Below are 24,938 nucleotides of genomic sequence, written 5' to 3' on the forward strand. Positions count from 1 at the left end.
AGATAATGTTAAGTGCAAAAAAAAAAAAAGGTAAAATAAGACCTATGTTGTGGAACCCTAAAATCCTAAAAATTGATGCTGTGAAAGTGCTGCACTCAATATGCCAGCAGTTTTGGAAAACTCAGCAGTGGCCACAGGACTAGAAAAGGTCAGTTTTCATTCCAGTCCCAAAGAAAGGCAATGCCAAAGAATGTTCAGACTGCACAATTGTACTCATCTCACACGCTAGCAAAGTAATGCTCAGAATTTTCCAAGCAAGGCTTCAAGAGTACATGAACTGAGAATTTCCAGGTGTTCAAGCTCGATTTAGAAAAGGCAGAGGAACCAGAGATCAAATTGCCAACATCTGCTGGATCATAGAGGAGGCAAGAGAGTTCCAGAGAAACTTCTGCTTTATTGACTATGCCAAAGCCTCTGACAGTGTGGATCACAACAAACTGTGGAAAATTCTTCAAGAGATGGGAATACCAGACCACCTTACCTGCCTTCTAAAAAATCCATATGCAGGTCAAGAAGCAACAGTTAGAAAAGGACATGGAGCAACAGACTGGTTTCAAATTGGGAAAGGGTACATCAAGGCTGTATATTGTCAGTGTGCTTACTTAACTTTGATGCAGACATCAGTGTGAAATGCCGGGCTGGATGAAGCACAAACTTGAATCAAGATTGGTGGGAGAAATATAAATAACCTCAGATGCAGTGACACCACCCTTATGGCACAAAGTGAAGAGCTGAAGAGCCTCTTGATGAAAGTGAAAAAGGAGAGTGAAAAAGTTGGCTTAAAACTCAACATTCAAAAAAATGAAAATCATGGCATCCAGTCCCATCACTTCATGGCAAATAAATGGGGAAACAATGAAAACAGTGACAGACTTTATTTCTTGGGTTCCAGAATCACTGCAGATGGGGACTGTAGCCATGAAATTAAAAGACGCTTGCTCCTTGGAAGAAAAGCTATGACGAACCTAGACAGTGTATTAAAAAGCAAGAGATTACTTTGCCGAGAAAGGTCCGTTTAGTCAAAGCTATGGTTTTTCCAGTAGCTATGTATGGATGTGGGAGTTGGACCATAAAAAAAGCTGAGCACTGAAGAACTGATGCTTTTGAACTGTGGTGTTGGAGAAGACCTTGAGAGTCCCTTGGACTGCAAGGAAATCCAACCAGTCCATCCTAAAGGAGATCAGTCCTGAGTGTTCATTGGAAGGACTGATGATGAAGCTGAAACTCCAATACTTTGGCTACCTGATGTGGAGAACTGACTCATTGGAAAAGACCCTGATGCTCGGAAAGATTGAAGGCAGGAAGAGAAGGGAACAACAGAGGATGAGATGGTTGGACAGCATCACCAGCTTGATGGACATGAGTTTGAGCAAGCTCTGGGAGTTGGTGATGGACAGGAAAACCTGGCGTGCTGCATTCCGTAGGGTCGCAAAGAGTCGGACATGGTTGAGTGACTGAACTGAATTGATGCTGTGGAAATATGTATAGTGTGTTTCTTCTGATTAGATGATTTGAAGTGATGTTAGATTTGTTTGTTTTTTCATATCTTGTGGAAAATTTCATAAGTTTGATTATTAAATTTGATTTTAAATTAAATTTTTAATTTCATAAATTTGATTCATGATTTAAAAGAAAATAGGAAAAGATTATGTACGAGGAGTCACAAATCCTTCCATTTTCCCTCACTGATTTCCATTTATGTTCTTTCATTGAGCTTTACTTTTCCTTATCTGTGCAATTTACATTCTGGTTATCTGACTTCTAATATAGCTATTTGCTGATAAAGAGTGCCCTTTTAATGTTTAAATTCTAAAATCACAGCTGGCCTGTACATGAATGTATAGTAGGAAAATAATTTTGGTGTTGGATGAAATTAACATACTGCTTTTAAAATACTTTGGAATTTAAGGAAAAAACCCATACATGCCCACTGTGAAAAAAAAAAGCATCTTTTTATGTATTTATTTTACTTTACAATATTGTATTGGTTTTTGCCATACATGGACATGAATCCACCACGGGTGTACATGTGTTCCCCATCCTGAACCCCCCTCCCACCTCCCTCCCCATCCCATCCCTCTGGGTCGTCCCAGTGCACCAGTCCCGAAGCACCCTGTATCATGCATCGAACCTGGACTGGAGATTCGTTTCACGTATGATATTTTACATGTTTCAGTGCCATTCTTCCATATCATCCTGCCCTCGCCCTCTCCCACAGAGTCCAAAAGACTGTTATATACATCTCTGTCTCTTTTGCTGTCTTGCATACAGGGTTATTGTTAACCATCTTTCTAAATTCCATATATATGCGTTAGTATACTGTATTGGTGTTATTCTTTCTGTCTTACTTCACTCTGTATAATAGGCTCCAGTTTCATCCACCTCATTAGAACTGATTCAAATGTATTCTTTTTAATGGCTGAGTAATACCCCATTGTGTATATGTACCACAGCTTTCTTATCCATTTGCCTGCTGATGGACATCTAGGTTGCTTCCATGTCCTGGCTATTATAAACAGTGCTGCGATGAACATTGGGGTTCATGTGTCTCTTTCAATTCTGGTTTCCTCGGTGTGTATGCCCAGCAGTGGGATTGCTGGGTCATATGGAAAGCATCTTTTTGTTTGCATAATATATTCATGTAAAAAACATTTATACACACTCAAATTCTTACCATATTTTGAATGGATGCTTTTGTTTTACAGAAATAAGATTATACTCCTAACTTTTTTCTCTCTAGTTCATATGTTTTGGGTATCTTTCCATGTCATTAAGATCTACCTTATTTTTTTAAGAGACTGCTTTGTCATAGATAGTGTGACTGTTCTATTAACATAATTGGTTAACTGCTGCCCTGTTGATTGTTTTTGATGTCTTGCTGTTGCAAACGGTTTTACCCTGATGATTTTTGTTATCATCTAATGTATATGTGAAAATATTCCTGTGATTGTTTCCCAGAATATACCTGTTAGAGACAGCTGAAACAGAAGTTTATTTTTTGAACTATTTAACATATATTTTAAAGTCGGTTAATTTTTTAAGCCAGTAATACATGAAATTAAGTATTTTGTCCTAAAAGTACCTCTTTAATGTGAAAAAATTAGTTTTTTGTTAGCAACATAAATGTCAGAAATTTAAATACACCTAAGCTTTTGTGTTTTAACCATGTTCTCTGGCTTTTGGCTGTGATAAAATTTAGTATTTTGGATATTATTTTTAGATTCATTCCCTGTTGTTAATAGTTTTAAAGAGTTTCCTTCTTTTATTCAAGGTTCTGTTGGTGCAACTAATATGAATGAACATAGTTCCCGTTCCCATGCCATCTTTACAATTACTATAGAATGCAGTGAGAAAGGTGTTGATGGTAACATGCATGTCAGGATGGGGAAGCTTCATCTTGTAGATCTTGCTGTAAGTAAGAGGATGCTACTTAAGAATAACTCTGGTAGCTTCTTTTTATTTATTTTATAAATGAGTAATAACTCAAAAGTTATTAGGGGTGGTTTTATATGTATATATATAAGTTTTATATGTGTGTTTAACTATTAATTATGGACTGTTTCTAACCTATACAAACAAAGAATAGTATAATTTTCCATGTACTCATCACCCAGCTTTAATAGTTATCAGTTCATGTCCAGTTCTATTTCTTCTCTACCCTCAGCCACTTCCCTTCCAGTATTATTTTGAAGTGAATTCCAGATATCATAAGAGTTTTTACTGTTAAGATACTTTTTTTTAACTTTGGGAAGAATATTCTGTATTTTTTTGTTTTAGTTTTACTTCTGTCTCTGTTTATTGCTAGGGTTCAGAAAGACAAGCAAAAACTGGAGCTACTGGACAGCGCCTAAAAGAAGCTACAAAAATCAATCTTTCGCTTTCCACCCTTGGTAATGTTATTTCTGCCTTGGTTGATGGAAAAAGCACTCATGTGCCTTATCGTAACTCTAAGTTGACTCGTCTTCTTCAGGATTCCTTAGGAGGAAATTCAAAAACCATGATGGTAAGACTTAATTGGTGGTTTAGTTACCATCAGGAAAATTTTAAGATTCTGATTGATGCCAGCAGTTGATATTCATAACATTTTAAAACCTGTCGTTATTTTACTTTTTAAAATTTGTAATTCTTTTAGCACACCATGTGTGCTAGCCTATAATTGTATTGTTTGGAAACCCATGGGGTGATGCCCTCTTTTTCACAGCCAGAGTGGAAATATGTTCCAGAATTCTTTGATACATGCATAATGGTAGTATCAATTTTAAGTGTGTTGGAACTTCCCTGGTAGTCCAGTGAGTGATTAAGACTTCGTGCTTCCATTGCAGGGGATGCTGCAGTTTCCATCCATGGTCAGGGAACTAAGATCATGCATGCCATGCAGTGTGGCCAAAATAAAAATAAATTTTAAAAATAAAAATGTAATAATAAAAAAAATAATATAAATATTACTTATTTATAAAAAGGTTTTGAACTGTGTCATGTGTACAGCAAAATGCTTTGTGTTCCTAATTCAACAGTGTGCAAATATTGGGCCAGCAGATTACAATTATGATGAAACCATCAGTACGTTGCGGTATGCTAATCGTGCTAAGAATATTAAAAATAAAGCTAGAATTAATGAGGATCCAAAGGATGCTTTGCTTCGTCAGTTTCAGAAGGAAATAGAAGAACTGAAAAAAAAGCTTGAAGAAGGTAACGTTTTCTTGAAAATATTAATCTTAATGTTGGTTAAAAATGTGTTTTTAACCAATAAGTGTTCTAATAAAACCACCTATTAAAAATTCTCTGAACCTCTGATATTGATGTTTAAGGGAATATTTTTGCAAAGTAACTTGCTACTTAACATTATTAAGCATTTTCACATTAAGCTCAAGTAAAATTATGTAATATTTGTGCAGTGATTTAAAAATTCATTTGATTTAAACCTCCATCTCAGTCCTCATGATCTTCTCTAAAGATTTCATAAGACCACTTATTAAACAAGTTTTTGGTTCTCTCTATATGAGTGAGTTCTACCATACATGTAGTTAGTTATTATGACCAGAGTTCTTTGTAATTGATGTCAGGCACTATTATTTGAAGTAAATAAAGCAATCACAGAGTTATGTGTAAACCTAGTTTGTTGTTTGTTACTGTTGTTCAGTTGCCAGGTTGCATTCCACTCCTTGCAACCCCATGGACTGCAGCACATCAGGCTTCCCTGTCCACTGTCTCCTGGAGTGTCCTCACATTCATGTCCACTGAGTCAGTGACGCTATCTAACCATCTCATCCTCTGCTGCCCCCTTCAGTCTTTCCCAGCATCAGGGTCTTTTCCAGTGAGTTGGCTCTTTACATCAGATGGCCAAATTATTGGAGCTTCAGCATCAGTCCTTCCAATGAGTATTCAGGGTTTGTTTCCTTTAAGATTGACTGGTTTGATCTCCTTGCAGTCCAGGGTCCTCTCAAGAGTCTTCTCCAGCACCACAGTTTTTTATGGTCCAACTCTCACATCCATCAATGACTGCTGGAAAAACCATAGCTTTGACTATGTGGAACTTGGTTGGCAAAGTGATACCTCTGCTTTTGTATCTCTGCTTTTCCATATGCTGTCGAGATTTGTCATAGCTTTCCTTCCAAGGAGCAAGTGTCTTTTAATTTCATGGCTGTAGTCACCATCTGCAGTGATTTTGGAATCCAAGAAAATAAAATTTGTCACTGTTTCCACTTTCTTCCCTTGTATTTGTCATGAAGTGATGGGACCAGATGCCATGATCTTAGTTCTTTTAATGTTGAGTTTTAAGCCAGCTCTTTCACTCTCCTCTTTCACCGTCATCAATAGGCTCTTTAGTTCCTCTTCACTTTCTGCCATTAGAGTGGTATCATCTGCATATGTGAGGTTGTTGAAACTTCTCCCAGCAGTCTTGATTCCAGCTTGTGATTCATCCAGCCCAGCATTTCGCATGATATACTCTGCGTAGAAGTTAAATAAACAGAGTGACAATGTACAGCCTTGTTGTACTTCCTTCCCAGTTTTGAACCAGTCAGTTGTTTTGGCTCTGTTTCTTCTTGACCTGCATCCAAGTTTCTCAGGAGGCAGGTAAGGTGGTCTGGTATTCCCATCTCCTTAAGAATTTTCCACAGTTGTGATCCACACAAACAAAGGCTCTAACATAATCGGTGCATTGACTGCTCATGTAAACCTAGTTTACTGTAAGTAAAAATTGATTGCATGGCCTTGAAAATATGCTTTCATATTTAAATTTGAACGAGATTCTATTTTGGAAATCCTTTTCTAACAAGATATAATGTTAGATGTTTAGAAAATTTGAAGACCTTGTCATGAGGGTGAGAAATTTACCAACCATTGTTAGGTGGTCAGTAACCCCCTGAATCTTCATGCTATGAACTAGCTGGCACAGGGCTCCTTTACATACCTGGTGAATAAAGGGCTTTGAAATTGCCTCTCTCCAGTCTATGGGGAAACTGGTTAAATCAGATGTAAAATCCAGATCCAGACATTGCAAACATTTGAAGAAGGTGCTGATTCAATAAATTTGAGTAAGATTATTGAGGAAGAGCTATAATTTAGCTGCCTCTTAGATAATGGAATTTGGTATTTTAACTGTGACCACTAGGTGGTATTTATAGTCAGTATGTTTCAAAGATGTAAAATTTCTTAGATTTGTTAGTATTGAGTTCATACCTTTACATTTCTGACCCAGTTTTTACATTTTAAAAATTGTGGTAAAATATATAATACATAACATAAAATTTACCATTTTAAGTATTTTTGTGTGAAGTTCTGTGGCATTAAGTACATTGGCAGTGTTCTGCAGCTGTCACCACCATCCATCTCCAGGACTTTTTAATAATCCCAAAATGAACCTCTCTCTGTACCCATTAAATGCTAAATCCCCGTCCCTCTCTCTCCCTCAACCCCTGGTAACTGTTATTCTACTTTCTGTCTCTATGAATTTGACTATTCTATGTACCCCATATAAGTAGAATCATACAATGTCTCCTTTTGTGTCTGGCTTATTTTACTTAGCATAAGGTCCTCAGTAGGCATCCATATTGTGGCATGAGTCAGAATTTTCTTCCGTGTTTCTTTTTATCCTTTCATCTGTTGATGTATACTTGGGTTGCTTCTACCTTTTGACTATTGGGAATAATGGTGTTATGAATGTGGGTGTACAAATACCTGTTCGAGTCCTTGCTTTCAGTTCTTTTGGATATATATCCAGAGGTGAAGTTGCTAGATATATGGTAATGCTAACTTTATTTTTAATAAACTTCATTTTATTTATACTCTTAGGACATTTCTTATAATCCAGTTAATAGAGTTGATCATAGGAGTAATCTAAAAATAGGCAAAAATATTAAAAGAATAACTTTTAAACTTTTATTTCAAAATAATTTTAGGTTTGTAGAAAACTCACAAGTATAGCAAGGAGAGTTCCTATGTACCTGTTACCCAGCTTCTTCTGGTATTAACATCATACATAATCATGTAAGATGATTATCACACCAGGGAATTTACAGTGATACAGATTTATTAACTAATCCATAGATTCTTACTAGAATTTTGACAGTTTCCTCTTTACTGCCCTTTTTTTGTAGTTCAGGATCCAGTTACAGATCATGCATGGCATTTATTGATAGTTGTCGTGTCTGTTTAATTTCCTTCAGTCTCTGATTCCTCAGTCTTTGTAATCATGACATTTTTGAAGAGTATTGGTCATATATTTGTAGAGTGTTCCTCAATTTAAATTTATCTGTAGTTTTCTCATAATTATTCTGCAAATTTTCACCACTGAAAGATCCCCTGGAGAAGGGAAAGGCTACGCACTCCAGTATTCTGGCCTGGAGAAGCCCATGGACCATATAGTCCATGGGGTTGCAAAGAGTCAGACACGACTGAGTGACTTTGACTTTCACTTCTCATAATTATTCTGCAGATTTTCTCCACTGTAAATTTATTTTATTATTTCCTTTGTAATTAATTTATATCTTGTGGAGATATACTTTTGACATTATACAAAACTTCTGTTTCTCATCATACTTTTCTTCCACTAATTTTAGCATCCAGCAGTAGTTCTGTGGATTTGTTCAGTGATAACGTTTTCTTCCCATTTTTCTTTCTAATGTTTAGTGTTCTGAATTTTAGTGTAAGGAAGATCAGTCTCCTCTCCCCTGTTTGTTTGAGTAGTTTTTAATGTCAGTATGGACTCATGGGTATTTATTTTAGTCTGTGGGTTTATAATATAGTAATATTACTTATTTCATTGTTCAAATTGTTCCAGCTTTGGCCATTAGGAGATCTTTCAGGGTAGTTCCTGTATCCTTTCAGCATGCTCTCATCAGTTTGCTTGCTTATCACTTCTTCATTTTCTGGCACCACGGGTGTTTGGGGCTCATTTTTATATTTTCCTTACCTTGTTCTTAAAATCATCTGTTTCTCCCTGGTTCCTTTCATCAGAGAATGGTATTTAGAAACCAAGATATAGGCATTGGGTGTACTCATTGCTGCCAGGGTGGTATTGTTTCTGGGCCTGAAGAAATATATGTTTAATGAATTTCTTCTCCCAAGACTGAATTCTTTCCGCTTTTTGGTTTTTAGGTTCAGCTGTTAGGATTAGGGTAGATTTTACTCCCTCCCACCCAGTTATCTTTACTTTCCGAGACCTTTCATATGTGGACAGTGGTAATTTTAAATAACTACTTTGAAGGTGCCATAGTACTGATTTGCATTAATACTAGCTTTATAATTTCCTTTTTAAAAAATGTTTTTAAATTAACATATTTGTTGTACAAATAAGCCCTTCTATTACTTGATTCGATATAGTCCTAAGAGTGGGATCATGTGTTAGACGACAGTTGTATGGCTCTTAAAATATAAAAAGGTTGAATAAATTATTTAAAATCTTAGAGATTTTCCTGGTGGTCCAGTGGATAAGACTCCATGCTCTCAATGCAGGGGGTCCAAGTTTGATATCTGATCAGGGAACTAAGATCCCACATACTGCAACTAAGCCTGTGTGCCATAACTACAGAGCCCACGTGCTCTAGAGCCTGCCAGCTGCGACTGGAGAAGCCTGCAGATGGTAACAAAGACCCAGTGCAGCCAAAAAATAAAGAAGCAAAAGAAATGAGCCAGTGAGATGTCGCATTTATAAAAGTAAATAAATGAAATCTTAAATAGAAAACTGAGGAAAAAATGCTTTCCCAAAGTGATCATATTTTTCAAACATTGAAATAATACCTCTAACATGTAACATTTAAAACTGTAAACTAATCACTTGAAAGTTTAAATAGGTCTAGGTCTAACTTCTCTTTAGGAACTTTAAAAATAAAACCTCTGTGTATATCATATCTGTTTCTGAGGCTAACATATCTGATATACTCTCTAGGAATATTAAAATAAGGTTTGTTTAGGGCACAAAAACTTAATGAAGAAAGTTGATATAGGTGTTTCCTGAATAGGCAGTGACCTGGTACAGAATAAATATCATTGTGTTAAATTTCTGTTCAAGGGGAAGAAATATCAGGCTCTGATATCAGCGGTTCAGAGGAAGAGGATGATGAAGAGGGTGAGGTTGGAGAAGATGGAGAGAAAAGGAAAAAAAGGAGGAGTAAGTTCATTTCAGTGTTCTAGAAATTAAATGAGATTGCTGCCTAATGATGGTTTAACATTCCTAAGGCTGTTGAGTACATGCTTTTTATTTTGCCATTTTTTAATTGTGGCAGCAGTTTGAACAGAGGATTTGCCATATACCTGGTTAACTTTGCATTATTATTTCCTCCTATACTGATCTGTTATTTCTAGATGAATCAGCATACAGTATGTTCTAGTTTTTTATACTACTTAGAATTATAAAAATCTGTGATAGTGTATATTCCATTTTTAAATTTCATGTGGGATTTTAATGTGGGGACTTTTATCTGTGTTAGAAATCTGGATACTTTAGGAAGTTAAGATACTGTGAATTTTTTTCAAATATGATTAAGCTTTAGAAGTTATTGAATTTTTAATAAATTTGTAGAAGGGTTCTATTATATAATAGCATGTAAAATGTATTTTCTTTATAAAATGTACTGGTCTGTTAACGGAGTGTTTGTTTCCAAGTATCAATTAAAGCTGTATATTGTGATAAAGATACAGATGACAGTGCAAAAGAGAGAGATACATTATAATGGCCTACATTTCAGATCTTTTTATCTGAATATTTATTTCAGAACTCTCTTCCATTAATGTGGATCATTGTTTTCGAGCTGGTGCATATTTTGCTTGTCTTATTAAAGTGTTCTTGCTGAAAATAACTCATCACTGTTTGATCAGGTGTCCCAAATTTAAAAGCCATAGAGAATCCTTCAAAAGGCAGGAAAAATATAATTTAGAGCAAGAGTTGGCAAGTAGTCTGCTGACCAAAATCAGCCCACCACCTGTTTTTGTAAATATAGTTTATTAAGCAGCCATGTTCATTTGTTTACATACAGTCTGCAGCCGTCTTCACATGCGTCTGTATGGCCTGTGAAGCCTAAAGCACTTATCTTCTGTCCCTTTACAGCAAGTGTTTGCTGATCCCTGATTCAGAGAAACGGTTTTGTGTCCATACCTATTTTTTCAGAGTAAGCTACTCAAAGCTAAGACAGATAATAGATTTGTTTAAAAATGAAAATTTGAATTTAGAAAAATGCTACTGCTTACTTACTATATTAAAACATTTAATAGTAACCTCTTCCTTCCAGGCTTAGAAATTTTCAAAATTTCAGTAAGCCTTCTAAAGTTCTGCTGTGAAACCTTGAACATGTATATCTGTTAGTTTGATGTTTTGGAGATAAAAGAGTGAAATTGGAGACATACCCAAACTGTTTGTATTAAAGGGTAATTTATCATTCCTATAACTTTAATCGTGCAGGACTTGAAAGCTCAGTTCTTTTAGTTTATCAACGTAAATGGTTTAAATAGACTTACTTGTCACCAAGTGACTTGTTTTTTATTCTTGTCATTCCAAACCTCTGAATTACTATACTTTAAGTGAATAGTGAGGTTTGCCTACAGTGGATACTTAAAGGAATACAGTTTCTAATTCCCCTGTATGGCTTTGTAATTAGAGAATACTACATAGACTGCCAAGACTGATTTTAAGGGAAAGTAAGTTTTGGTTCTTTAATACAAAACTTGATTGTCCTTTAAAATTCTTTCTCTGTGTATGTGTTCATTTTCTTGTTTCCTCTTTCTTTGGTTCCCGTTGGGCTCATTTCTTTGTCTTCCAGGCAGTAGCAGCAGCAGTAGTTCAGACTCCACATGTTCTGTCATAGAGAAACCTCTGGATAAGTTCTTGCCTAGTGAGTGGTAGCTCTTAAATTCTCTAACAGAGCTTTGGCTTTTCCATAACTCATGGGCTTCATTTGAGAAATGCTGCACCGCTCCCTGTCATGACTTAAAGAATATATGTTGGACTTCTGAGTAAAACAAAGCATGTGGTGATTTTTCCTCCCCTCTTCATTGCTTCCTGTTAACCATAATTGTTAAAACATATGCTTAAGCTTATGTTTGAGACAATGGAAGAGAGATTCATGCTTTTGCAGTTGAGATAATGTAAAGAGAGCTAGTAAGCTGTATAAGAGAATAACTTATGGTTCCTTTTCGTGTTTCATCATACATCCTAGTCAGTGCAAGGGACCTACCTATAAAAACAAAATTGTGAATTTCAACGGTATACATTATATTTGGAAGTACAATGGTGCCCATTATAACATATCTTGTAGTTAAAAAGATTTTATGCTTTGGTGTCCTATTCTTAGGGGTAACTTAAGACCAAAAGCTCCCAAATAAAGAAAAAATGTAAACTTTGAAGCAAGTAAAGATAAATTGAATGGTATTTTATATCAAATGACCATTTATCTCTATTTCTAAATGACCTGATTGATTTTAAGAAACTTTCTATGTTATGATTAGAGAATTCCGATCCACAAGAAATTGTGCAGGATCTGTCTTGACTTATTTCAAACCTAAAGCTTTTTCTTAAACCATAATTTAAATCGATTATTTTGAAAAGTATTATTAATTTTATTTATATTTTAGTTTCAGAAGAAAAGAGAATTGATGCTTTCTTATACTAGCTTGCAGCTTACTGCTTTTTAAAGCATTATCTATATATTCTTACCTTTCCAAAACTAATAACAAAAACATTTGGTTATTCTCATGCTTTTAGCTTTCTAGAGGAAGAATTCTCAGAATGTTAGGAATTATTTTCTCTATTGTTCTTATATTTTTTTCAAGACAATTAATTTTATAAGCTAACTCAAAAGACATGACGTTGCTTTAGAAACCACATAGAAGTCTCATTTTGTATATTATACATTGCTAAATGTAAGAAAATATCTGAGTGGGAGGTACTATAATTTTCTGTTTTAAAATTTTACCTTAATTCTTCAAAAGTATTTACATGAAAATTTGTTATGAAATGAATTGTAGTTCAAGCAGTTTTAGTTACTCTTTGTGGACCTAGTGTATAATGTTAAGTTCTTTTGTTGCACTGTGGGTATGTTGATGACGTGGAAAGATGGTTGCCCCAGCATGTGGTTGCTGTGTGTAACATGTATGTACCTTCCTTTTTAAAAATATGAATGGCCCTTTTTTTAAGGTGTTGTTTGCTTGAATCATCAATTGATCATTTACTTCTGTAGAATCATTATAATTACCCTTAACAGTCTACTAATAGATTGAATGCAAGTTTGTTACTGTACAGGTGTACTTCACTTTATGCAATAAGCATTTCTTGAAAATGCTTATAAATCAAGTTGGGAAATCAGTTGTATTGGGAGAATTGCTATCTTTAAAAATTATTAAGTGCTTTTGTTAGTCACATGATCACTGCAAATTTCTCTAGTTTGTTTAGTTGGTTGAAGGTTTTGCGTTCGATTTTCTTAAAGGGGGGCACACCTGTAATGTATCCTTATTAGAGGTCATTGAATTGGGAAATTTTGAAAATGGACAGTGTAACTTTTGCTACTTTTAACTTACTAATTTTTAAAATTGGCTTTATTTCCTGTTTTGCTCTTTATATTACTTGCCAGGTCTTAGCAGGTTCCCAATTCCATGTCCTCCATTTGTTGCTCAACTGTTATATTTGCAAGTTTGGGAGTCAAGGTTGATTAGAAATATGACTAAATTAATCTTACTATCCTTGCTTAAATTATCATCTCTGATTATGTTGAATATACTTTTCTTTTTGCATAAAACTGCTCTATTTCAGTTTGTATAATAATTTTACTCCTATACTTATACTGTAAATAAATGCTATAATACATTTTTCTTTGTTTTACAAAAGAAATAATGTTTTTTTCTTTTTTCCTCTTCATCTCTGTGCGTATGCTTCCTGTCTCCGATTTGCTTACTACTACTTGTTGAAAGATCAAGCAGGTTGGTGTGATTGATTTGCACTCCACGTGGTACAATTATTTAAACTATAGAGAACTTTGTTATTTAACCACATTACAATTTTTTAATTCATTTTTTTACAAGGTAAGTATCTGTCTTGTATTTTAAAGTATCTTTCAGCTTTAGCTTTTTTTAATTCCTTTTTTAAAAAACTTATTTCAGTTTTTATTAACGAAGGTATTAGGAACATTTTAGTTTCCAAATTACCTTCTTAAGGAAACAATTCTGAACTACAAGCTTTACATTGACAAACACATTGTATATTCTAGACCTAATTAACAAAATAAACAATAAAAATAAATATATCACCAGAACCACATGGCATAATCATTTCTCTAAATTCTTAAAGACCTAGTAAGCCAAATTTTAGAAATATAAATGATTTCATATATGAGCATTTTTCTCCTTTTTTTTAAAGCGAGGACTCAAATGCCTGGTTATGTATGGCCATGAATACTCATGTAATGGAAATGAAGTTAATTCAATTAATAGTTCCTAAAATTCTTCCCTTTAATTTTGCCTTGCTGAAGTCCACCTCAGTTTTGGTTAGAGGATGTGGTAGATGGGAATTAAAATATTATCACTCCTCTTTGGCTCAGTTAAATATTCTGTGGCATTAACATTCTTTTTAGATTTTTTTACCTGAAACTTTGTGTTAAATTTTTACAATTTTAGAAGTTTTTTTTTTTTTTTTTTGGTTGGTTGGTTTGATTCATTAATATTTTTTTAAATCTTAAAAAAAAAATCCAAACGTAACTTTTCATAATATCATGTTTTTAAGTGCCTTGTTGGAGTTGGTACATATCCACATTTAGCTTACAATAAATACAATTCATCAGACTAATTCTGACTAAAATAATATATTACTTAAATATCAGACTTTTGAAACTGAAACTATGTATATATGGTCATTTTTATGAAAATGCTGTGAGAACACAGTAAGATTTTTGCTGCTAAAACATTAGTTTGAAAATGTTACCTGAATGATTTTGAATAAGTGAGGCAGTTCAGGCATAGTAGTAGTTCATCAGTAGGCATGTGCTTTTGTATCTCTACACATATTTATATTTTCTTATTTAGGTGCTTTTTAATGCATTTGGAAACTTTGTATTTTTAACTAACAACACAGTTGCAACCCTAGAAGCCTAAAAAAGGAATGTACGTGTGTTGACGGGACCATTTCCTCTATACACATACAGTTTTCACATGTACAATTTTTAACGTATTTGCCATTTTTTCTTCACCATAGTTTTAGAATCTAAAGGAAGTCACAATTATTTTAGTGCATACACTTACTTTATACCTGAACTTACACTTTTCCCCCTCAAATTTCTGAGAAATAGTTACTACTGATGGGAAATTCTTTCTAGGAATTCATTGGGAATAAGAGTTAAATTACTTTTTAATATTACTTTTTAGCAGTATAGTTCAGTGTGTTCAATGCAGGTGATTGTGCCAAAAAAGCCAATAGAGTCAGGTCTGTATCCTGACTTCGGGATGCAATGAATCACACCACACCAAAGCATGAATTTGGATCAGTGCTTTTGTTTACTCTTTTATTTAACTTATTCATCTTGTGGCTTTAGTTTGCTTTGGACTTATATTTCTGAAGAAGTGAAGGGTAATGTATTTTAAACATTTGGGGGTTTTATATGATTTTAACCCAAAGAATTAAAGCCTGTGAATGATTCATCGTCTTGTGGTTCCTGAAAGAGTTTATTCAGATATATATATCTCCATCATCTTTATTTTTCAGTTCTCTTTCCTTGTCAGCATGTGGGGTTAGTTTTTGGGTGGAGACATTAACAGTTTATAAATTCTTCTACACTCTTCTGTGGTCCTTTGGGAAGGAAGTTAAGAATGACAGAAAGCTTTCAGGAGCGCCTCAGACCAGTTCTACGAAAAATTTGATTGTTTTTTCTGAAGGAAAGTACATTTCAAAGAAATTGTATTACCAGAAATGAATTATCTTTAATTCGGTTTCATAACGAGTTTAATAAGCTGGTTTTTCTTTTTTTATTTTTCATTTTAATTTCATGATTTTGAAATTCATTAAATCTTTAATGAACATTTATTTTATATATATATATAAAACATTATGTTAGGCATTATAATCAAAATAGTCATTTGGAAATTGTATTTCTAGCTGTATTATTTGATAATATTTCCACTTATATTTAACACTTGAAATGTTTAATCTGACTTAGAGAGATTTAGGATCCTGAATTTGACATAATAAGTCATTTAGTTGTTCATTTAAGATTTGATGATATGTCATAACAGCTCAGCAACTAAAAAATGCCTGGTTAATTACTGTGTAACTGTTACATAATTAGTGTAGCATTACTTCCTTTAAAAGTATGCTATGTTTGGGAACACATGTACACCCGTGGTGGATTCATGTCAATGTATGGCAAAACCAATACAGTATTGTAAATTAAAGTAAAAAAAAGAAAGTATGCTATGAAATAAAATACTTTCAAGTAATTTTATCAAGTAAAATTTTTAAAAACCTCTGGAGATATATTCAATGTTAAAAACTACTTGATATAAATTCTGTCTGATTTGTGTGTGACTTTTACTTATTCATTTATTTTAATAAATTTTGTGGGAAGGTGTTTTGAGAAGCAACTTGGTTTTGTACCTGGTTATCAGAAAAAAGTAACTAAATAATGATATTGCTTTTTTGATGAAATATATTATTTGGAGATACAGAGGTCTTTGCTTTTTTACTTATTTGGTTTTCCTGTTAATCTCCCTCTTATTTTTTCCTACTCGTCTCATGTTTCTCTTTTACTTACTTTTGTTCTTAGTTATCATTGCACAGTTGGACAACAGTTTGAATTTAGCAGTTAAAAAAAATCTTAGGAACATAATAAGTAGAAATAAAAAATACTGTTCAGTTGATTTCCTTAAAATGTTGAGATTTGATTTTGTCTTCTTGAGGAGTGTATCTTTTGAATATAATGTGTACGTCTGAAATACTGACTCTGAAGTGATTGTTGCAATTAAATGACTCAAACAGGTAAAAAGAAAGTTTCCCCAGATAAGATGGTTGAAATGCAAGCAAAAATTGATGAAGAGAGAAAAGCACTTGAAACAAAGCTTGACATGGAAGAAGAAGAAAGAAACAAGGCTAGAGCTGAGTTAGAGAAACGGGAAAAAGATCTTCTTAAGGCCCAGTGAGTATTACTGAATTGAGATGAATTTGTGATTTAAATTTCTGGTTTTTTTCTTACAGTATTCATAAGCAAGAAAATTGAATTGTAATTAAAAGCAATACTACCCAGTTGTGTAATTTGAGAGAGATGTAATTACATTCCTATTTTGAAATTATATATCTAAATTTTTGTTACATTTGGGTAAATTTAGTAGAATAGTACATAATTGATGGATATTGTGTATTCTCGTTTTAATTAACAGACAGGAGCATCAGTCTTTGCTAGAGAAATTATCTGCACTGGAGAAGAAGGTAATTGTTGGTGGTGTTGATTTGTTGGCAAAAGCTGAGGAACAAGAGAAACTTCTTGAAGAATCCAACATGGAACTGGAAGAAAGGAGAAAAAGAGCAGAGCAACTTCGTAGAGAACTTGAGGAAAAAGAGGTAATGTGAATTTTTATTATTGGTTGATGTTTCATCTGAGGTATTTACTTTTATAGTGAAAAGCTGAACGTCTATAATCTTAATAAAATTTTAAAGCATGTCTATGGATTGCTTTGAAAGATAGTGACTTCCCTGGTGGCTCAGACAGTAAAGCGTCTGTCTACAATGCGGGAGACCTGGGTTCGAGCCCTGGGTTGGGAGGATCCCCTGGAGAAGGAAATGGCAATCCACTCCAGTACTATTGCCTGGAAAATCCCATGGACAGAGGAGCCTGGTAGGCTACAGTCTATGGGGTCGCAAAGAGTCGGACACGACTGAGCAACTTCACTTTCACTTTGAAAGATAATACTTGCTAAACATTTATATCATTTGTTAAATAATTAAGTTTTAATGAAGAAAATTATTCTGAAGTTCACCACTTTTTGTCATAGCAAGAACGCTTGGATATTGAAGAAAAGTATACCAGTTTACAAGAAGAAGCACAAGGAAAGACCAAGAAATTAAAGAAAGTTTGGACTATGCTGATGGCTGCAAAGTCAGAGGTTGATCTCTTAGAAATTACCTATTATTGTTGTTTGAATTTTTTAGCTTTGATTAAGTATGATTATACAGGAGAAGGCAATGGCAACCCACTCCAGTATTCTTGCCTGGAAAATCCCATGGACGGAGGAACCTGGTAGGCTGCAGTCCATGGGGTCGCACAGAGTCGGACACGACTGAAGCGACTTAGCAGCAAGTATGATTAAGAATCCTAAAGGGGAGTCATAAAGTGTGCTTACAGTTTTACAGAAATGAAATTTTCGCCTTTTGTGCAATTTTAAATTTCATCTGTTAAGCTAGTAAAAATAGTTTATTTCAGCTGTTAATGTGGTAAACAGTGATAGTGTTATATTATTCTGTCCATTGTTTTTGCAAGAGAACTGGGTAAGCTTTTACAAGGTTTCCTAGACTACTGCCCTGTCAGATGAAATTGTTTTGTATTTAAAATCTTACTTGTCCTTAGTATTTTCATTGATTCTGGTAGATGGCTGATCTCCAACAAGAACATCAGAGGGAAATTGAAGGCCTCTTGGAGAACATTCGACAACTTAGCCGGGAACTGAGACTTCAGATGCTTATTATTGATAACTTTATACCTCAGGATTATCAAGTAAGTGGGAAGTTCTCTGACTTAAATATTAGGTCACTTGGCTGGGGTTAAGGACTAAAGAAATGCAATTTCTAATTTAATTAGCGGTAAATATTTACATGTCATTTGCTGATAACATTTTCTTTAATTCCATCACATTTCACTCCAGCTGTTAACTTTTCTTAATATATTATTCTCCATTTGAGTAACTATCTATCTGAATAAGAATTCCTCATTCCTTAGGAGAAAGGCCAGATTCATGTAATTCATGTAAAGGCATAGGTCCTATTTATTTTTTCAACATTCTTTACCTTTGAATAGAATAAACAGAACTGTGCTAATTTTTTTTTCCTGTTTACGGATGCTAATTCTGTGCATTTGAGGTGAAGTGGTAAAATAGACATACGAAATTCACCATTTTAACTTTTGTACATTTCATTAAGTACATTTACAATATTGTGCAATGATCACTGCCATCCATCTCTAGATAGATGCTAACTCTGAATACTAGAATAGTTTTAAAATCAGAGCCTCTATTACTCTTTTCACCAAATATCTCTTTCCAGTACATTTTAGTAGACTTTAACATTGATTTTTAAATTTTATTTTAAATCTATGTACAGTTTTAAGAAATTTGTCTAAATATAAGCTTTAATTTTTTTCTTTCTTTTCCTTTTAAATTTTCTTTTAAATTTGTGTACAGTTTTAAGAAATTTGTCTAAATATAAGCTTAATATTTTTTTCTTTTTCTCTTTAATTTTCTTTTCTTTCTTTCTTTTAGAATTAATATTTGGTTCACAGTACACTGTTCTTGATGGTCCTTGGATGGCCTTCTTTTATTTACTTATTTTGTAGTTAACTTGTCACCCAGAACAAAATCTAGGACCATTATAGTGACCTATTTCTAACCAAATGGTTTCTCTCTCCCCTCTTCCATTCCTTTACCTCTTCACACTCAAGGTATCCACCATCCTGAATCCTAAATTCTTTATTTCCTTGCTTTTTATTTTTATATAGTTTAATTGCATCTACTTATATTCCTTGAAGGTATATATTTTTAAATTTATAAAAGAGGCATTGCATGTGCTTACTCAGTTGCTCAGTCATGTCCAACTCCTTGCAAACCCATGGGCTGTAGCCTGGCAGTCTCTTCTTTTCATGGGATTTTCCAGGCAAGAATATTGGAGTGGGCTGCGATTGCCTTCTCTAGGGGATCGTCCCAACTCAGGGATTGAACCCTCATTCTCCTGTGTCTCCTGCATTGGCAGGCAGATTCTTTATCACTGAGCTATCTGAGAAGCCCAAAAAGGGCATCATGCAATACATAATGTTTTGAAACTTAACTTTTTTCACTTAATATATTAAGATTTTAGTTCCATGTTTAACTCAGTATTTTAAATGTTACTAATATTAAAAGTAGATCATCCTTGACTCTTTTAAAAGGAAATGATTGAAAACTATGTCCATTGGAATGAAGACATAGGAGAATGGCAGCTAGTGAGTATTAACCTTCATCCTTTTATGAAACAGTTAATGGAATACTTCCTATAGACGGGAGTTGTGCTGGCCACAGTGGGGAGGTTGGTCCAGAGGATGAATCCGATGGTCATCCACTAGGATGGATAAGATGATTAAAGGTTATAACACAGAATATTCAGGAGAGATGGTATTATTGGTTGGTGTGTAGGACTGAATGACCTCTGGGTCTCCCTTTCTGTCCCAGCATTCAAGTCATGTTTTGTTCTTTTTTTAAAAAAACATTTATTTACTTATTTGGCTGTGTTGGGTCTTAGTTGCCCCGTGGCATGTGGGGTCTTAGTTTCCTGACCAGGACTTGAATCCACGTCCCCTGCATTAGCAGGTGGATTCTTAAACACTGGACCACCAGGGAAATCCCTCAAATCATGTTTTATGAGTGTACCCTCAGAATATCTCATAGTGATTTGCCTCATTCATAGTATTAATTGCTAATTAAGGTAATTCTCCCTGTCTTTTTTCTCTTTTTTGAGAAATGTGTTGCCTACACAGGAAATAACATGAGAAAGCAGACTCCAGTTCCAGATAAAAAGGAGAAAGATGTAAGAGTGCCTTTTTTTTTTTTAAGAAAACAAATTACAGTTGGTTCTTTATAAGGAATGTGGTCGCTAGATTGTGTTATCATGATATCTGTAAATCAGCTCTGCTGAAAAATAGGCTAATCTTTTGAGAGTAGAGGCTCTAGAATCAGGTGATTATTAGGACAGTTCTGCTTACCTGCAGTCATGGGGGCAGCTTATCATTTCTGTATCACAAGAGGGGCATGGAGTCCTCTTCAGAAACTTTTACCACTTCTCTGGGTCTTGGGGATTTGTTTAGAGACTAGAATGTGTCTGTCCCTCTCAAAGCTGGTCCTAATCTTAGGTTAACAAGAGAAAGCAACAGCTTTAGGGAAAAACCAACAGTTTCTCTTTACTACTGAGGAATTTATAGTGGGTCAGGGTTTCTTCACCAATGATTGGTGAATACATTTGCAATATATGGCATTAGAAAAATATATCTGTAGATACTTATTTGGTTTTGTCTCTGGCTTTTTTCTAGGAGTTTATTCAGTATTTTAAGTCTTCCCTCAAATCTGTGTGTTAGAATGTCTTATTCCTTTCCTTTATATAGCCCTTTGAAGTGGACCTTTCTCATGTGTATCTTGCCTATACTGAGGAGAGCCTTCGGCAGTCCTTGATGAAATTAGAGAGGCCACGGACTTCAAAGGGAAAAGCAAGGCCAAAGACTGGGAGAAGGTAAGAACTGGGTCCCATGAGCCAAAGGCAATGAGATTTTCAAATTAGGTACATTGATTCGAAAGCTGAAACTCCAATACTTTGGCCACCTCATGCGAAGAGTTAACTCATTGGAAAAGACTGATGCTGGGAGGGATTGAGGGCAGGAGGAGAAGGTGATGACAGCGGATGAGATGGCTGGATGGCATCACCGACTCGATGGACATGAGTTTGAGTAAACTCTGGGAGTTGATGATGGACAGGGAGGCCTGGCGTGCTGCGATTCATGGGGTTGCAAAGAGTCGGACATGACTAAGCAACTGAACAGAATTGAAGGGAAATTTAATTAACATGATAGTGAAAGTCACTCAGTCGTGTCCAACTCTTTGCTACCCCATGGACTGTATAGTCCATGGAATTCTCCAGGCCAGAGTACTGGAGTGGGTGATCTTCCCAACCCAGGGATTGAACCCAGGTCTCCCTTACTGCAGGTGGATTTTTTACCAGCTGAGTCACAAGGGAAACCCAATTAACATGGTAACTATTTAACTAAATAATTCAAGTCCTTATATAGTTCGGATTTGAGTGAATAAAGATCTGGCTAAAGAAATAAGGTCTTCTAACTTCTTTAGCCCTCCTGACTAGTAGAATTTATTTCTAATTTACTTTGTTCTTTCCAAATGTGTAATAAGGCAAATTCCTCGATCTTGTATTAATTTTTCTGGTGAGATGCCAATTAATTTGCCTAGGTTAGACTCTCAAGGTATTGTATTCAACTGATTCATTTTTTCTGTCATGAATATTGCCTCAAGAACCTTGATTTCCTCAGTTACCAGTTAAGGATAACTTCTCTGACTACCATTCCCTCTCCTTTGTGGTCTAGTTTTGACTGTTGAGTAGTTTAAACATATTGTAATGTAGCCCAGGGAAACCAGGATATGAAAGTCCTGGGCTGGAGCTTGTTTATTCTGTCCCTTCCTTACATCAAATACTGTTCAGCTTATTTAAACTGACTGTAAGACTTTGGGGCTCCTAAAATGATAGGAAATAATAAGGTTTTATTTTTCCCTACTTTGAGTCCATAGCCTTCATCCTACATGTAATTCAAAAGTCTTAAGTTTTAATGGTTTTGTGTTATATAATCTTATAGGCATAACCTAACTTTTATAAATTTTGGAAGGAGAAATCAGCATATTAAAAGTATACAAATTTTTACATTCTCCAGCATTTAGATGTCAGACATGAAAAGCTTTTCATATGCCAAAGGAAGCTGTGCATGTATTACTAATGAATGAAGCAAATTGGTTCAAAGAAATACAAATTCCTCTAGATCATTAAGTTTTTCACTTTTAATGGAGGTATTTTCCTCCTAACTTTGCAGTTAGTAAAAAAAAAAAAAAAGTAACAGACAAGTGTGATGATAAATGGTAAGACAGTTGGCTTCAATGCAGGAGAAAAATAGGCATTGATGTGCTGGGGTAAAATGGAACAGAGCGTGGTCTGAGTAGCTGCTGCCCTGTTTCTAGTGAGTTTGGGGGAAGAGGGCCCATTGTTTCTGGATCTCCCTGTATCAAAGGAGAAACCAGAAATAAGAATTATTTATATGAAGTCTCTGTTTTTAGTCACTTTTAAGAAACTATGTGGACCTAAAACAGCCAAGCAAATAATTTAGTAAGGTATTTGGATACAGATTTCAGAATGCTGATTTTAAAATAATGTACTTTTTTGTTAATCTAAAAAAAAAAAAATGTGAGTGAACATTAGATGAGCCAAACCCAGCACCTCTGTGTACCAGAATTAGCCTGCTGTATTGTGAAAACAGTAAATGGTCATAAATATAGACAAATATACACATTAAATGGTTTTTGATATTAAATTACATTAGTTAATAATGTTCAGTGTGATGTTCCTCATTAGAAACATATAGTTCAGTGTACTAAGCAAAACTGCACTAAACATGATAGATTAATGGAGCATTTCCATCAGTTCCTACACAGTCATCTATGAGGGGTTGCTCCGGGTAGTTTGTGGCTCTGATTTTCACTGAATAAGCTGGAACCTTTAGCACACTCCAGAAGAGATAATCAAGGAGTTCAAATCTGGCAGGCATGCAGACCACTCGGCCTGTCCACATTGTCTAGTTTGATTTATCATTCACTCATTCCCTCATCACTGTGGGTGGTGGAGAGCAGTGCCATGCTCTTGGGCTCACTCTAAGTGACTTTTCCCTAGCCTGGAAAGGCAGGCATTAATTGATCTGTTAACATAGCATGTCAAACCTTGACTGGTTTCTAGATTCTCTGGGTGCTTAATATTATCTGCTGCATAATGTAAAGTGTTTGTACTTTTGTCTTTTAGGGAAGCATTCATGTTTTCTTTTTCTCTTCTCCAAACAGAAAGCGTTCTGCAAAGCCTGAAACTGTAATTGACTCTTTACTTCAGTAAACGTTACAGACTTAAAGTCAGAATAAAAATTAGTGATATTCTCATGCCTGGATAAAATATTTAATTAAAACATTGAAGACTTTTGTGTAATTTCCAGTAATGCAACTTGTAAATCATGGAGTAAGACTGAAACTAATAATTTGCCTAATATCTTTTAGTCCATATATATTAAGTTAATATAACATTAAAATTGTACCACTGGTAATTGTTCAAATTGTCATAATTACTTTTTCAACTTATACTGAGCAGGGAAGTTGAAGGAGCAGTTCATACTATAGAGAGTTGCAGTTTAAATGTATGCATAAGTCTACTAGTGATTTACTCAACTACTATCTATTTAGATAACTGGACAGATATTCAACATAGAAAAAAAAAAAAAAAGAAAAAGTCCTGTTTCGCACATAGAAAGTTGCAGGTCTAGTTGTCCTGTGGTTTCCTGTTGCATATGAATGTATGGGCTGCATAGCTAAGAGATGATGGAATCCTAACACCCACCTGGCCTTCTAAAATATGTTCTAATTTTTATACTCACATTCATTGCATTTAATGTATGAGATGGATGATCTTATTGATCTATAGAATACTTTTATGATTTGATAGTCTAGAAGTATACATGTTTAAGAAACAAAAGCTGAAAATATGTTTCATCTGGACCTCTCTTGACCTTTTCTGCCACTTTAACTTCAGGTCAAAAATTTTGATTTCATATTTCTTGAAACATTGAATTTGTAACTAAATATAAAGGAGTCACCCAGTTACAGAAAATTAAGCTAAGTATTTGTCACTAATATTTGCCTCTGTAGGTATTATTTTTTAAGTTCACTTTGAAGCTTGATTAACAGATATTTTCCTGTGTCTGACTTCTAAATTTTGAGGGAAATTGCTCTGTCTCTCCCAATTAAGAAAGATCTCCATTTTCTGGAAAATACAACCAACGCAGGAAAAATACCTTTTAATTCTTTGCCTTTAAAACACTTTGTTTTGTCTTTATTCTTATTTTATAAAGAAAAATGTCTTCCCTGAATTTCTTCCATTGACAATTCCAATTAGACCATACCTCTAAAATAGAAATTATTTTTATTTTATAGCAAAAAAAAGAAAAGTTGTCATAGATAGAATTATTGTTTTTTGTTGGCTGCTTGAAAAACTTTTATTTTTTTAAGTTATGCTACTCTAAAACCACTATATATATATATATATATTTATCTTTTAGGAGTTTTGAAATTATGTAGTCACCCCTGAAATACATTGGCTACACGTTTTAAGACTGCATAAATTAGTAAGTTTGGTTAAATACTGTTTTACAATTGCAAAGCTATGTACAGAATGAGAGTGAAGGTAGCATACTTGTGAGTTGTGTAAAAATGTGTCCATAAACTTAAAGTACATTTCAGAGGTAATGTACTAAATATCTTGTGTATGGTGAATATTTTCTAAGTAAGAAGAATTGGATTTAACTAACAGCGTTTTCTTTGTGATGTGCAAGATAGTTAGACATTTATCTTTGTGGGGCATTGTTTAGATACTGTGAAGACTTGAGGTGAACTTATGTCTTGTAAAAGCTTTGTGTAAGCAGAATATC

The 24,938-nt window shown here is 34.4% G+C and overlaps 1 protein-coding gene across 5 annotated transcripts in view; it reads left to right on the forward strand.

The window, feature by feature from the left end:
- The window catches only part of KIF3A (kinesin family member 3A), a 76,350-nt gene extending 52,607 nt beyond the window's left edge, over positions 1-23,743 (forward strand). For 3 of the 5 annotated variants that reach the window (XM_069591493.1, XM_069591491.1, XM_069591490.1), the window contains 12 exons: positions 3,272-3,411; positions 3,806-4,003; positions 4,515-4,689; positions 9,512-9,610; positions 16,451-16,607; positions 16,849-17,029; positions 17,461-17,571; positions 18,054-18,179; positions 19,602-19,655; positions 20,168-20,236; positions 20,808-20,932; positions 23,308-23,743. In XM_069591493.1, coding sequence (XP_069447594.1) covers positions 3,272-3,411; positions 3,806-4,003; positions 4,515-4,689; positions 9,512-9,610; positions 16,451-16,607; positions 16,849-17,029; positions 17,461-17,571; positions 18,054-18,179; positions 19,602-19,655; positions 20,168-20,236; positions 20,808-20,932; positions 23,308-23,356 — 1,484 coding nt within the window. In that variant the 3' untranslated portion in view covers positions 23,357-23,743. Of the gene's footprint in view, positions 1-3,271; positions 3,412-3,805; positions 4,004-4,514; positions 4,690-9,511; positions 9,611-11,255; positions 11,328-13,398; positions 13,408-16,450; positions 16,608-16,848; positions 17,030-17,460; positions 17,572-18,053; positions 18,180-19,601; positions 19,656-20,167; positions 20,237-20,807; positions 20,933-23,307 lie in introns of all 5 variants that reach the window. The other 2 variants (XM_069591492.1, XM_069591489.1) reach the window with 1 other exon arrangement.
- The last annotated feature ends 1,195 nt before the right edge of the window (positions 23,744-24,938 follow it).

Source organism: Ovis canadensis, chromosome 5 (genome assembly GCF_042477335.2).
Source record: "Ovis canadensis isolate MfBH-ARS-UI-01 breed Bighorn chromosome 5, ARS-UI_OviCan_v2, whole genome shotgun sequence".
Classification (NCBI taxonomy): domain Eukaryota; kingdom Metazoa; phylum Chordata; class Mammalia; order Artiodactyla; family Bovidae; genus Ovis; species Ovis canadensis.